The 12,056-nt window shown below is 40.2% G+C and overlaps 1 protein-coding gene across 1 annotated transcript in view; it reads right to left on the bottom strand.

Moving 5' to 3' along the window:
* Positions 1-12,056, bottom strand: part of ctnna2 (catenin (cadherin-associated protein), alpha 2) — a 308,188-nt gene that overhangs the window by 29,089 nt on the left and 267,043 nt on the right. The window contains exons 9-11 of the mRNA XM_061059524.1: positions 5,699-5,791; positions 4,372-4,528; positions 3,248-3,448 (exon numbers count right to left, since the gene is read on the bottom strand). Of these exons, the coding sequence (XP_060915507.1) occupies positions 3,248-3,448; positions 4,372-4,528; positions 5,699-5,791 (451 nt within the window). The remainder of the gene's footprint in view (positions 1-3,247; positions 3,449-4,371; positions 4,529-5,698; positions 5,792-12,056) is intronic.

Genomic DNA, 12,056 nt, shown 5'->3' on the forward strand with positions numbered 1-12,056 from the left:
GTTGCTTTCAGCTGCTGCACATGTGTAAAACTGTGTTATTAAAGAAAGGCAAACTGTGCATCCAAGGCAGTTTTTCTTACGTCATTACTGTTTCCTATAAAGAGTCTGTCTGGCGGTCTTTCAATTATACGCAGTTGGAGCTTGATATTATGATGTGAATTCTTAAAAAACAAAACAGAAAAAAACCATTGGAAAGAAAATTCAGTGGGCGATCAATATGAAGCAGCAACATCGACAGATTCAGATTTGTTGCTCACAGTAGGGCTGACATGATGCTTTTGGGCTCCTTGCTGACTCTTATAACAAGCTCCAAACGCCATGGAGGATTAATAAAACTGCAGCACTATTATAAAGTCTTCATTTGTGACAAGATTATGGTCATATAAAATTGACCCTAAGTGTCCACGAGATACTGCTGCTGTACCTCATCAATTAATTACACCAATTAGGCATGTTGAATTATGCAGTGAGGATAAGAATGTGCTTATGATACCATATAAATAGGACTGTGTGTTGTCCATTATGTTGGAGGGAAGCATCAGAACAGACAGATGGCTGTGTAAACATGTGTCTCACCTAATGCTGTTTTTGACTTAGCAGCTAGCAGTGAGGGGAGCTGATTGTGTCTCCCAATTATCCTTGCAGATGAAAGTAACAAGCGAAACAATAGATATAGCGCCTCGCTAAATGGCCTCTAATGGAAGAGAAAGAAACCTGGGGAGGGATGGAGAGAATAAATGACCTCTTTGCTTTTATCCTGATATTTCTGCTTGTGCTCTTCTCATAATGGTGCACTAAAGGCGTTACTGTCTACCTCTAATTGATTCGAGGAGCTATTTCATACAGCAAACAAATGTTTCTCAGGAAAACTGAGACACCATCAGACTCTTTGTTCTCTCTTGTGTTTAGACTTTCTGAACACAATGGACGGTAACCTGGAACAAGCCTGCATTAATACAAAAAAGTGCACAGACCGCTCAATCTTTGCACCACCAGTGTTTTACAAGGTTGTATAAAGTTGTAACTCAACCAGTGCAAAACCAGACGAGGAAATCAACGAAGAAATATTTTGTGCAGACATTTTTTCAAAGGTTTTGTTTTGCACTGGGTCTGCACTGGTTCTTTCAAACTCCAGGAAATATCCACAGCCTTGCTCTCTGATTTTGTACTCTGACAGAAGCCCCCACCTTCTCTCTCCTGCTCAGCTTTTAAAAATGACTCTACTAAAAGCCACCAATCTAGGAGCTTCACAACCTTAAACTGTATAGAAGGCTGACTGTGAAGTTTGGCTTCAAGTAGTGCAGTTGCTGACTGATTTACACAAGTCTCCCCCTCGAGGATTACAGCAGCTGTATGTTCTGGCTACTGAAAAAAAAAAAAATTCTACATACTTGACTCAACTTAACTTCAATGGGCTGTGAATGTTCCCGCACACTTCCTTTACCTAAAGAACTGATACCTGTGTGCTGGAAAACCCCAGAGAGACAGCTTAGGGACTCCTGGCTCTCCAGATTTGTTCAAGTACCAAGACCAGCTCGGGGATTGGTGTTATCAGTGTGAAGTCTCGGCTTCCAGTCAGGTGTGGCATGACTCTATTTTGGTTTGGTCATCTGACTGCTTGTAGTGTTAATAAACAGCTGTTAATGTTGTAAACATGTCATTTCTGTCCCTGTAACTTTTATTTTATAACAGCAAAAAAATGATAGGCTGTAGATTTACAGTAGAAATAATTCAATGTTACAAAGTATTACCAATGAAATCAATACTGAAAGTTATTTGATTTGATGATCTCCTAAGTAAAGAGTTTAGAGTTACCCTCTGGAGTTTTCTTGTAAACCAACAAAAGGCAATATTTTATTGAACACTTATTCAGTAAAATGCACTGACTGCATACTTTAGCTTAAACAAATAAGTTTAGTGCAAATACTTCATCATGAAACCATTACTTAACTGATTTATTTCTTAATCATAAATCAAACTTTTTTCATGAATATCTATGTTTACTTGTCTTCTTAAGTGCATTTATACTAATGTTGGCATGTTACTGCTGCCATTAATGGCTGAGATTTGTATTAAAGTATGACATTATTTGGTAAATAGTAACTGGACTTGAGCTAGTATAGCCCTTTTCTTGTGACTACTCAAAGCGTCTTTACACCGCAGGTCACACCTACACAATCACACACTGATGGCAGAGGCTGCTGTGTACAAGTGACCATCAGTATCTACTAATCCCATTCATACACATTTATACGCCACTGATGAAGCAGCAGGAGCAATTAAGGGTTAAGTGTTTTGCTAAAGGACACATCGGACATGTTGCTGCGCGAGCTGGGGATTGAACCCCCGACCTTCCAGTTGAGAGACGACCGACTCTACCAACTGAGCCACAGCCGCCCTATCTGTAGGCTTTTCCATCGCATCATTTGCGAATGTGTTTGCATGTGCACGCTTTTTTATGTGTTGGGGTAAAACTAAATCAGAAATGGCCTTTTAGTGCTACTAGGGGTAAAGGACTTCACAGGAAACCTAAATGTTGCATACAGAGAATGCAATATGAAAGGAAAATGAAGCAGGAATGGGCTTCACTCACTCAATAATGTCACATGCTATTAGCTTACAACCAAGAAAACCTCAATGTGCAGAAGAGTACGTTCTGTGTAAACTAAGCAAACAAAACAGTCCACACTAAGCACCACTTTAAGTTTAGAGTGTTGGAGTGCTCTCACTTCTCCTGCTTACACCTTATATACTGTGAGAAGTATATAGTTTGTACTAAACATGTGTTGGCCCTGAGTTTGGTCTGCCACAAGGATAAACTCCATTCTCCTAGAATGTGCTGTGACACACTGTGACAGAGAGAAAAATACCAGATGAGATATGGATCAGAGGCAAGAGTGGCAGAGGAGTGAACAGGTGGCGTCCAGGGTTTGTGTTAGAGCCAAAACACTGATCCACACTGTGGGACGCTGGGCAGCCAGGCAATTAAGGTGTGTCTGTAGGTCACTGACCAGACTGGAAAGCTAATGGAAGTGCTTGTGTGTGTGTGTGTTTGTGTGTGTGTGTGTGTGTGTGTGTGTGTGTTGTAGTACTCCTAAAGAAAGTAGCTTAACTTACCATAAGGCTTACTGCAACATGTTTGATGCAAGCGCAGTACAATGCTGAAGGACACTTTCTTAATAATAAAAATACACTGCGATACAATTGTTTTTGTTTTCCACACCAGCTCTGTGTACACTTCACTTACCAGTCTCGGACAGCAGTTTGATGGACTCCAGCACACGCTCAGTGTAGACCCCAGGTTCGTAGTTTTCCATCTCGGCATTAATGATGTGGACCACACGGGCGGCTCGGCCACGGATGGCTCCAGCGGTTCGGTCAAGAGTGTCCACATCTCCCTCTTGCAGAGCAATTACGCATTTGTTGACATCCTCAAGGATGTGGTTCTCTTGGGAAAGGCAAAAAAAAAAAAAAAAAAGTTACAGCTGTGAATGGAGCCGGCAAGACTAAAGGCTGTCTCTTCATCTTTGAAAGGTTGGAGGACGATTGAGTGTCCCTCAACATGGAATAGTCATATTTTCAGTATTAGTACTATATTAATTCAAATTCATTGATTGTTATGATTCATGTTTGTCCCTGTATTTGAAAGAGATGTTCTAAGTGAAAATATATTAAATTGAGAACAAATACAATTTTACTTGTATAACCATTTAATCATCAACAAATGATCCCAAATCAAGATGAATTTGGGATTTCCCAATCAAGATGAATGAACTAAATTAATGTAATGTTGGTAGTGGACAGACTTTATGGATAAGCTTGAATATTTAAATCAAAATGCAAACATACAGAATGGAGAACCTCCCCCCCCCCCCCCCCCCCCCACGATTCTATGTCTTTCTTTGACAGGACAGTTAATGGAGTATGAAATCAGGGACCAGAGTGAAGAATGACATGCGGGAAAGTAGCCACAGGTTGGACTTTAACCCGGGCCGCCCACTTGGAGGACTATAGACTCTGTACAATGGACACATCCTAACCTAGCAACCAACCAGGCCCAGAAAACCCCATGTCAACTTAAAGGAATTACCATTTGTGATTCTTTTGTCTTGCTCCCTGACTTTGTGTTTTCTCTGATTTACTCTTTTGTTGTTGTTGTTTTTCTAAATTAATGTCATGGTTTCTTATTCGTCATAAAAGTTGTGATTCTATTCTCACATGGATTGACCACAAAAAAAAATATTTTGCAAGTCAATGGTGGACCTAACAAGTCACTGAACGAAACCTTGTGGATGAGTGAGTAGAAATAAGGAACCTCTTGTGATTTTCCCCTATAAGTCATTCAGTGAAGCTTGCTGTACGGTCTCATACCTGACACAGAAAGGAAGTCATCCACAGAAGTGATGTCATCCACAGCCTCGGTGAGGATGCGCACCTGCTTCTCCCACTGATCCTTGAAAACGTCCATGTTGTCCTGGGCTACTTTGCTTTGGGGGCGGGCAGCCAGTGTGAGAGCGGCGTTGATCACCTGGCACAGGAAATGGCCAACATTATTAAACAAGATCGGGTAATCACAAAACAAAGTATGTCATGCTAAAAGACAAAGCTGGACTTTTTTCTCACTGTGAAATCCCCCCCCCCTAAAAAGCCCAGGATGTATAAGACACACAATGTAATGCGGTGTTTAACCAATATAAATAGCAACACAACAAAATAAGAAATACCATTCATAAATGTGTGTTGTCCAAAAGGGGTCCATGGATGTATTACATTTTTTTCATTTCCACAGATTAAAGGGAGCAAGGTTATCTTTTCCAAAATAAGAATCTTAACTTCAAGAGTATGCTCCATGTAAGATAGAACATTCGGCTCTGTGCCAAAGGCGATCAACACTTCAGAGGATTTTATGATTTAATGATGAAAAAAAAAGAGAGGCAAATTACGTCCCTATGCCTTTTATTTTTAGATTAGCCCACTGAGACTCCACACATCAATAGTATTAAGCACATTACTAGGTCAGCTTTAGCCAGAAATAGCACTTAGTTTTTTTTTTGTCCCCGTTGTTTTAGATATAGTTTCGAAAAGAGAAACTCTGATCTGGACATGGCATTTACTGAGGTTGTATTTAAGGGGGGTGTTTGCCTGTGTGAAGATAAGGGACTCTACCCTGAACAGATGGAAATATTTCTCTTTGTTCCACCCCGTCTTTGTTCTTTTTTCCCAGTCACAAAGTCTGTCTCTATTAAGATTTTTTTTTTTTATCTTTGTATGTTGAGCATTGCCTAAAGTTATCAAGTTTTGCGTGTAAGTGGGTCTCAGCAGGTGTGCATGGTGGGGCCTGCACATTTGATCCAGAGTCTTACACTCAGCTGCCCTGCTCCATGTCTCTTGTTGGGTCCCTTGTGAATGAAGCCTACAGTTAACCTTGGCGACAACAGATCGATTTCAACCTCCTCCTTTGCTCGCATCCTGAGAAACACCACTTCAAGGTCCACCTACACATCATCATTCAACGCTCCGCCTCTCTCTCTGCCAATGGGGATTCTCTCTCTTTTATTCCTAGCTGTTCCAGTTGTCATGACTCTCTAAAGATACAGGTTTGAAGCACATCTATGAGAGTTTATAATTACGAAACGTCTGTAGTGCTTTTGTAGAGAGCTTTCTATTATGGGATGAAAGTGTTGTTTGACATTCTTACCTGTGGACATAAGCTGTCGATTTGGGTCGCTGCCATTCGAACCAACTTCACACCCTCTTCATTGTTGGAGATGGAGCAAGCCAGGTTAGCGACCTTGATGAAACAAGAAAAAAAATAACATAATTATTAGAAAAAAAAGCATAATGCTTGTTACCTGAAGGTCCTGAGCAGAAAAAAATGTCCAGGTCCAACATCAATCAGAAAAGTTACAGAGGGTCAGCACTGAAATCTAAAGAAACCCTGAGATTGAGTTTCATAAATAAAAATCTTGAGCTTGAGTTGATAGAAAATTGATTGGTCTACCCTAAATAATCAATGACTCGTATAAGCTATATATTTGTATTAATATGCAATTTATTCATAAGGGATGAGGGTTTCCCCAATATTTCATATGGACATGTGAAGGTTCTTTAAAGACCTGCATTGATACAAACACAGCACATTATATTAGTTTCATATTGTGATTTTTGTTGGGGAAAAATCATTTTAACAATTTTCTATGAAATAAGTGAAAAGGAAAAATGGACCAAAGATCAGATTCTGCTCAACTAGTCCCTTTTCATTTTCAAACACATAATTAGAGTACAAAGATTGTACCAATACTGATGACACAGCTGCCAGTTTCCTTTTTGTGATTGGCAGTAGGTGGAAAAATAAATATGCAGATGAGCCATAGATGATCCAGATGTTGCATCAGTCCAACAGATACTTTCCTGCAGAGCCCTGATGGTACATATCTCTTAATGATTGCATTGGAATTACTACAGACGAAGCACATGTCAAGAATGTGCGTGATTTATGGAGTGACAAAGCACAGGTTGGAAAACAGCGCTCGGTTGGTGCGAGGCAATTGGATCCATTCTGATCAAAAATTGCCAGGTTCACACAATATGTATGCCTTAAGCCTGACTCATTAGGTTGACATTTCCAGCATGCCTGTGATGCATGACTAGCATGCCTCAAACATCAGAGGTGTCGGTGGTGGAAAGAGCTGCTTTATTGTAAAATGAAGCTGCCACATGGTATTTATGTGTGAAACAACCCTTACTGTGATTTATGGATGCCTTTCCAGCGTTGTACTGTGTCGTGATACAAATGTTTTCGGTTTGACTTCTTTATTGAAGAGTTTAGGTATATCCTGTCATTTTTCAAAATTCTTATTTAGACTTAATTTGGCACAAACATTAATTTCCTCAAGATGTATTAATTAAAAGCTATTTTTTTTATCAATCAAATTTGATCGTTTCATTCAGGTGAACTTTGAAATAAAATGTGACAGGCGAAGAACAATAAAGCCGTATAAAAATAAGTCACAATTCCTCTCTGACAGAAACCCACGCAGTCTGCTGTATTCCCACATGAAGTCGTCATATTTCTCCACAGTATCACTGCACTTCACAGCTAATTTTCATAACTTCAGACCCTGTATAATCCGATACCATCCTTAAGTAAATCAGTTTTCAGCATGAGCACCGGCTTTGAAACTGAGCTAAACAGACACATGCCTGTTGGCAGCAAAAGGTGCCAGCCTGCATTAGCACTTCTAGTGCTCACATGTCACTGTTTGAGTTAAATTGAGGTAAATCAAATTTGTGTTTGAGGACTCTTGCTTAGAGCTCTGTCTCTTTACTCATGACAGCAATGAGCACATTGATGGATTGCAGTCCTTTATGTGAAGCACTGTGTGTGTGTGTGTGTGTGTGTGTGTGTGTGTGTGTGTGTGTGTGTGTGTGTGTGTGTGTGTGTGTGTCTGTTAGAGAGAGAGAATAACAGAGTGTGATTGAGACTTCGTGTTTCACATAAACATAAGTGGCTGCTGGTAGAGGGTTTAAGAAAAAAATCATATGCAGCTCAATTTAAGGGACAACTCCAGCATAATTTCAGCTCCATGCACTCACTTACTGTCTTATATAACAATAAAGCATGCAGAGAATTCTGCAGAACCTATATTAAGATGTGGCATGTTTGCGATCTCCTACTTGTGCTTGCAAAGTGAATTTGAAGTTAAATCTGTCAAGCGTCTGCAAAACACTCGTAGTAAAGAAAATGGCTCCAATTTAAGCCATTATAGCGTTTCAATTTGATTCTCCTTTTTCTCTAGCGGGTTAAAGCTGGAGGAAGCATTGCTTTGGTTTTTCTGATCATTATACAATAAAGCAGCACTTTCCATTACATTGGCTTCTAAAACTCTTGATTTTACCCATTCATCCTGAATGAACACATCAACATGACACAGATAAAGGACCTGTTTTTGAGAAAGTTTGTGGCATGGTGTTTCTGTTCTTGGTTTGTGAGCACTTATACCGCTGAAACTTTCCACAAATAACAAAGCTTTGATGTGTTATTTCCTGTGTCTCCATGAGATACAAGGCTCTCAAGGAATAGGACAAAGGTGCGGCACTTTTTGTTATTTTATCTCTTTCTCCAATTACTGTACAATTGCACTACGTGACCGTAAGAAAGAATCTCCTGTCTCTGTCTGTATTCCTGTACAAAGTTTCTTTTCTCTAGTTCTGCTCAGGCCCAGCGGCTTTCTGACTGCTTCAGTGGGCCCATGTGAGGCAAAGGGGCAGAGGGCGTTCTGGAGGTTGGAAACATGCCCAGCAAGCCCACTCCATCCTACCCAAACACACAGAGCTGGGCCAGGGCCAATGCTGCAACACTCCAGCCAAAACTACTAATTGCAATTATCTAAGGAAGTGCCTCTCCTTTGAGCTTTGATTTTATTTATTTTTTCAAAGAGAAGAGGGAAAAACTAAGACAGAAGGTTTGAGACTACAACAAGCAGGCCTAATGCTGATATGGTCAAGGATGTTGGAACAGAATATGCGATTTAAAGATGTGTGTGTTTTTGTGTTTGTGCTCCTCTGTGTGGGAGAGAGAGAGAGAGAGAGAGAGAGAGAGAGAGAGAGAGAGCAAGAGCAAAGGCGCAAGAGAGAGAGAGAGAGAGAGAGATCCCTGCTGAATGCCCATTCTTCATTTTAGCCCCGAACAAAGAACTATCGATTTTGTCCTTTTGCTCTGCCCGGGATAATCACTTCAATTCTAATTTGATGAAGGTTTCCACTGCAGCCGGGAAGATGGGCATTCTCATGTATGCAATCTAAATCACCTAAATGGAGCTGAGTAACTGAAAATAGATCTGATGGTGTCATTTTTCCCTGTTATTTTTTTTTTTTAAGGCAGAGGGCTGTTACTGAGGACCTCAAATCATCCATAAAAGCACAGAGGATGGTAATACATAAAATAAGACCATTTTAGTCGCCATTAATCAATGTCTGTGTACAATTAAATGGGATCAGTTTGTCTCCATGTCATCTCATAATTCTTCTTTTTGGTGTTCAGCCACCATAGTTCTTATTTCAGGCCTTGAACTTTCTGCTTTTTTGGAGTTGTTGATCATTTTGGCTTGAGTGAACACATGACTGACTGTGCCAAAGAACAGGAAATATGTGCCAGAAGAAGACTCCCTCTCAGAAAATCCCACCAATTTCGACAGCCATATCAAGCAGCTATGCACTAAACAAATCTCCCGTCTAGTTTGTGGCTCAGTGAAACGAGTTACAGAGACAGTGCCAGCCAACATGCTGGATTTAAACGCCAAGTCCATTGAAGGAACAGGTGTAGAAGAATGGCTGTCAGAGAGGCAATCAGTGAGGCTGACATTTCATGTTATGCGATGTAAGATGGGAGCACTTTGTTCTATTAAAAGTCTGTCATCTGGATGTTTACTCGTGCAGGGATGGTGTTGTCAGGGGCCACAGGGTCGTGTTTTATCTCGTTCTAATGCACCAAAAACAACCAGAATCTCTCACTGCTCTTATTCAGCCTCTCTTTGGCTTCTGCATGCACTCGCACCCGCACCCACACACACACACACACACATGCGAGGTAAATAAAGATGTCTGTCAACATAGATGTAGCAGAACATGAAACAAGGGAATACAGTATGCAGACTGTGAAACAATTAAAAGGCCTGCCCCCCCTCTGGAGTACTTCTATTTGTTTAAGTCATGAGCTGTCAGCTCCCAGTTGCGACGCCTGTACATACATCGTATTGAGCAGAGGGTGACAGAAACAGGTTAAGGTGCATGACATCAGGGTAACGCAAGATGTCAAGGTTGTGTGACGCTCGAGTCTATAGGGAATATTAAGCAGCAGGAGTTGACGACCTCCAGTGAGTGACTATAAAACACGCCTTTGAAAATCAATCCCTATTAAGGAAGTGAAGTGCGCATTGCCTGCAGGAAGGATGCCCACCGGGCTTGCAGCGACATCAAAAGGCAAGTCAGACCTTGCAGTGTATTTAAAAAGAAAAATGTGGAAAACAAAGGCGATAGTTTTGTGAGCATGTTCAGCATGATAATGGCTCTAATGTCTATGCACCACTTGGATCTTTTTCAGATGAAGGCAGTTCTTTAATGATGGAGTAAACATGTTCAGAACAATAAATCTGACGTCATCATAAATTGTGTAAGATTATTTTCCTTCAGAGGGGAAATATTGCGTTCTTTCTCATAGTAAGTGACAAAGAAGCAGGGGACGTGGTTAAATTAAACTCTAATTTGTGCAATATCCCGAACTTCATTTTGAAAATTAATAAAGTCTTAGCAGACAAACTAAAACGACTTTCTTTCGCTCGCTGTTGCTACGACAAAATCTGAAATTAGGCGACGGGTTTGTGAGTCATTTTGATTACAGATTACAGCTTAATTGCTCCCTCTGCTACCTTTTCTTTTCCCTCCACCCTCCCACACCCACCCTCGCCTGAGAGACAAAGTGGACCCAAATTGTGAGTGACTCTAATGCACTCAGGAGTTCTCTCTACACTCTACACTAACTCAGAATGGAAATGAGTTTAAGTCACTGTTTACTAAGTGACAGGTCCACTAATATGTTGCTGACTGGGATACAATCCTCCACTCCTCCACACACTGTCTCCCCCGCACCCCTGCAGACTCCTGCTTCATCAGCTATGTGCATACAGATGTAGCTCCTACCACACGGGCTAGAACAACAGCTCTCATTATTTACACTGCCCGAAATATTGAGAAAAGAAGAAATCTTTATAATAGACTCCAGTACATGGTCCAACAGCTCAGCCACATTTACCTTTAATAATAATAGTAATAATAAGTGGCAGTAATAAGCTTGTGTGTTATTAAATGTTTTATTTTAAACAATGGAGGTTAAATCAAATATAAGACAATAAGAAGAGTCTCTTCATGCATCAAGTTTTCGTTTTCCCATTTGGTCCTAAATCCGCCCCCCCTCCCAATTGGCACCTGAGTGATTAATTCACAATATTAATGTCAACATTTAAATGTAAAGTCAATTTAAAGATAACAAAGAGGCAGCAAAAAGAAAACGAAGAAGAGATATATATAACAAACGAACCAAACAACGACTACAAATGTTTACCGTAAAACTTCTAATAAAAAGCCCCACACCCCCCCACTTTAAGGCCCAGTCTTTTTTACTAGCCTGGTGTAGCCGCACATTTTGACATATAAAGGCAGGTCTCAGTCAGAGGCCCCGAGGAATATAGTGTTGAAATAGTTTGTGGATCAAAAACAGGGATAAAAAGCAGAACGACTCAAAAAAGAAACAAAGATTCACTAAAACATCTGTCAGAAAAACTAAATAATGCTCGTACGTGTACATGAAGCAGGTTTACATGCTGCGTTCAAATACAGATCAAAATAAGGGATTTATTTAGTTTGTTTATTGATGTGCTAATTTTGAACACGGTTACATTCGTTCTGGTGTAAATTTACAATTTTATAGTCTTTCCCATCTTTGCTGTGCACGAGTTTGTTTAAAAATAATAAAAGGTCCGTCTCAAATTGACGCCTGTCCCAAATATAGGAAGTAAATAAAAGACCCGGCTTTTAATAGAAGTTTAAGGGTATGCCAATGACACAGATCATGTCTCAGATCTAGCAGAGTATGCTCACCTGAACATTGTAAAACAAGGTGTTACATAACTGCACAGAGTTTGAGTTATATAACTAAATTCTACTTTCTCCAGAGCCTCGGACAAATGATCTACTGAACTATGTCGTGTCTTCGTAATAGCTATAGAGAGTTCCAAAGAGATGATATATAATAGTGTAGGAAAGAATCCATCACAATCTCATGTGAAGGCTTCTGCATTAATGCTCACCATTTTTAGCAGCTGTCAGACCTTAAAGTACATGGTTATTAGCATGGAGTCATAAGCCGTATAGAAGAGGAAAATGTTGAAGAGTTCTTGTAGTAGAGACTGAATAAGACTGTCAAGGTGTCCATCATGAATTTGTCGGGGAGTGTGGGATGTGCTAAACATTGCAGCCAGCGGATTTAATGTTGATTAGAA

The sequence above is a fragment of the Labrus mixtus genome, chromosome 2, assembly GCF_963584025.1.
Source record: "Labrus mixtus chromosome 2, fLabMix1.1, whole genome shotgun sequence".
Classification (NCBI taxonomy): Eukaryota; Metazoa; Chordata; class Actinopteri; order Labriformes; family Labridae; genus Labrus; species Labrus mixtus.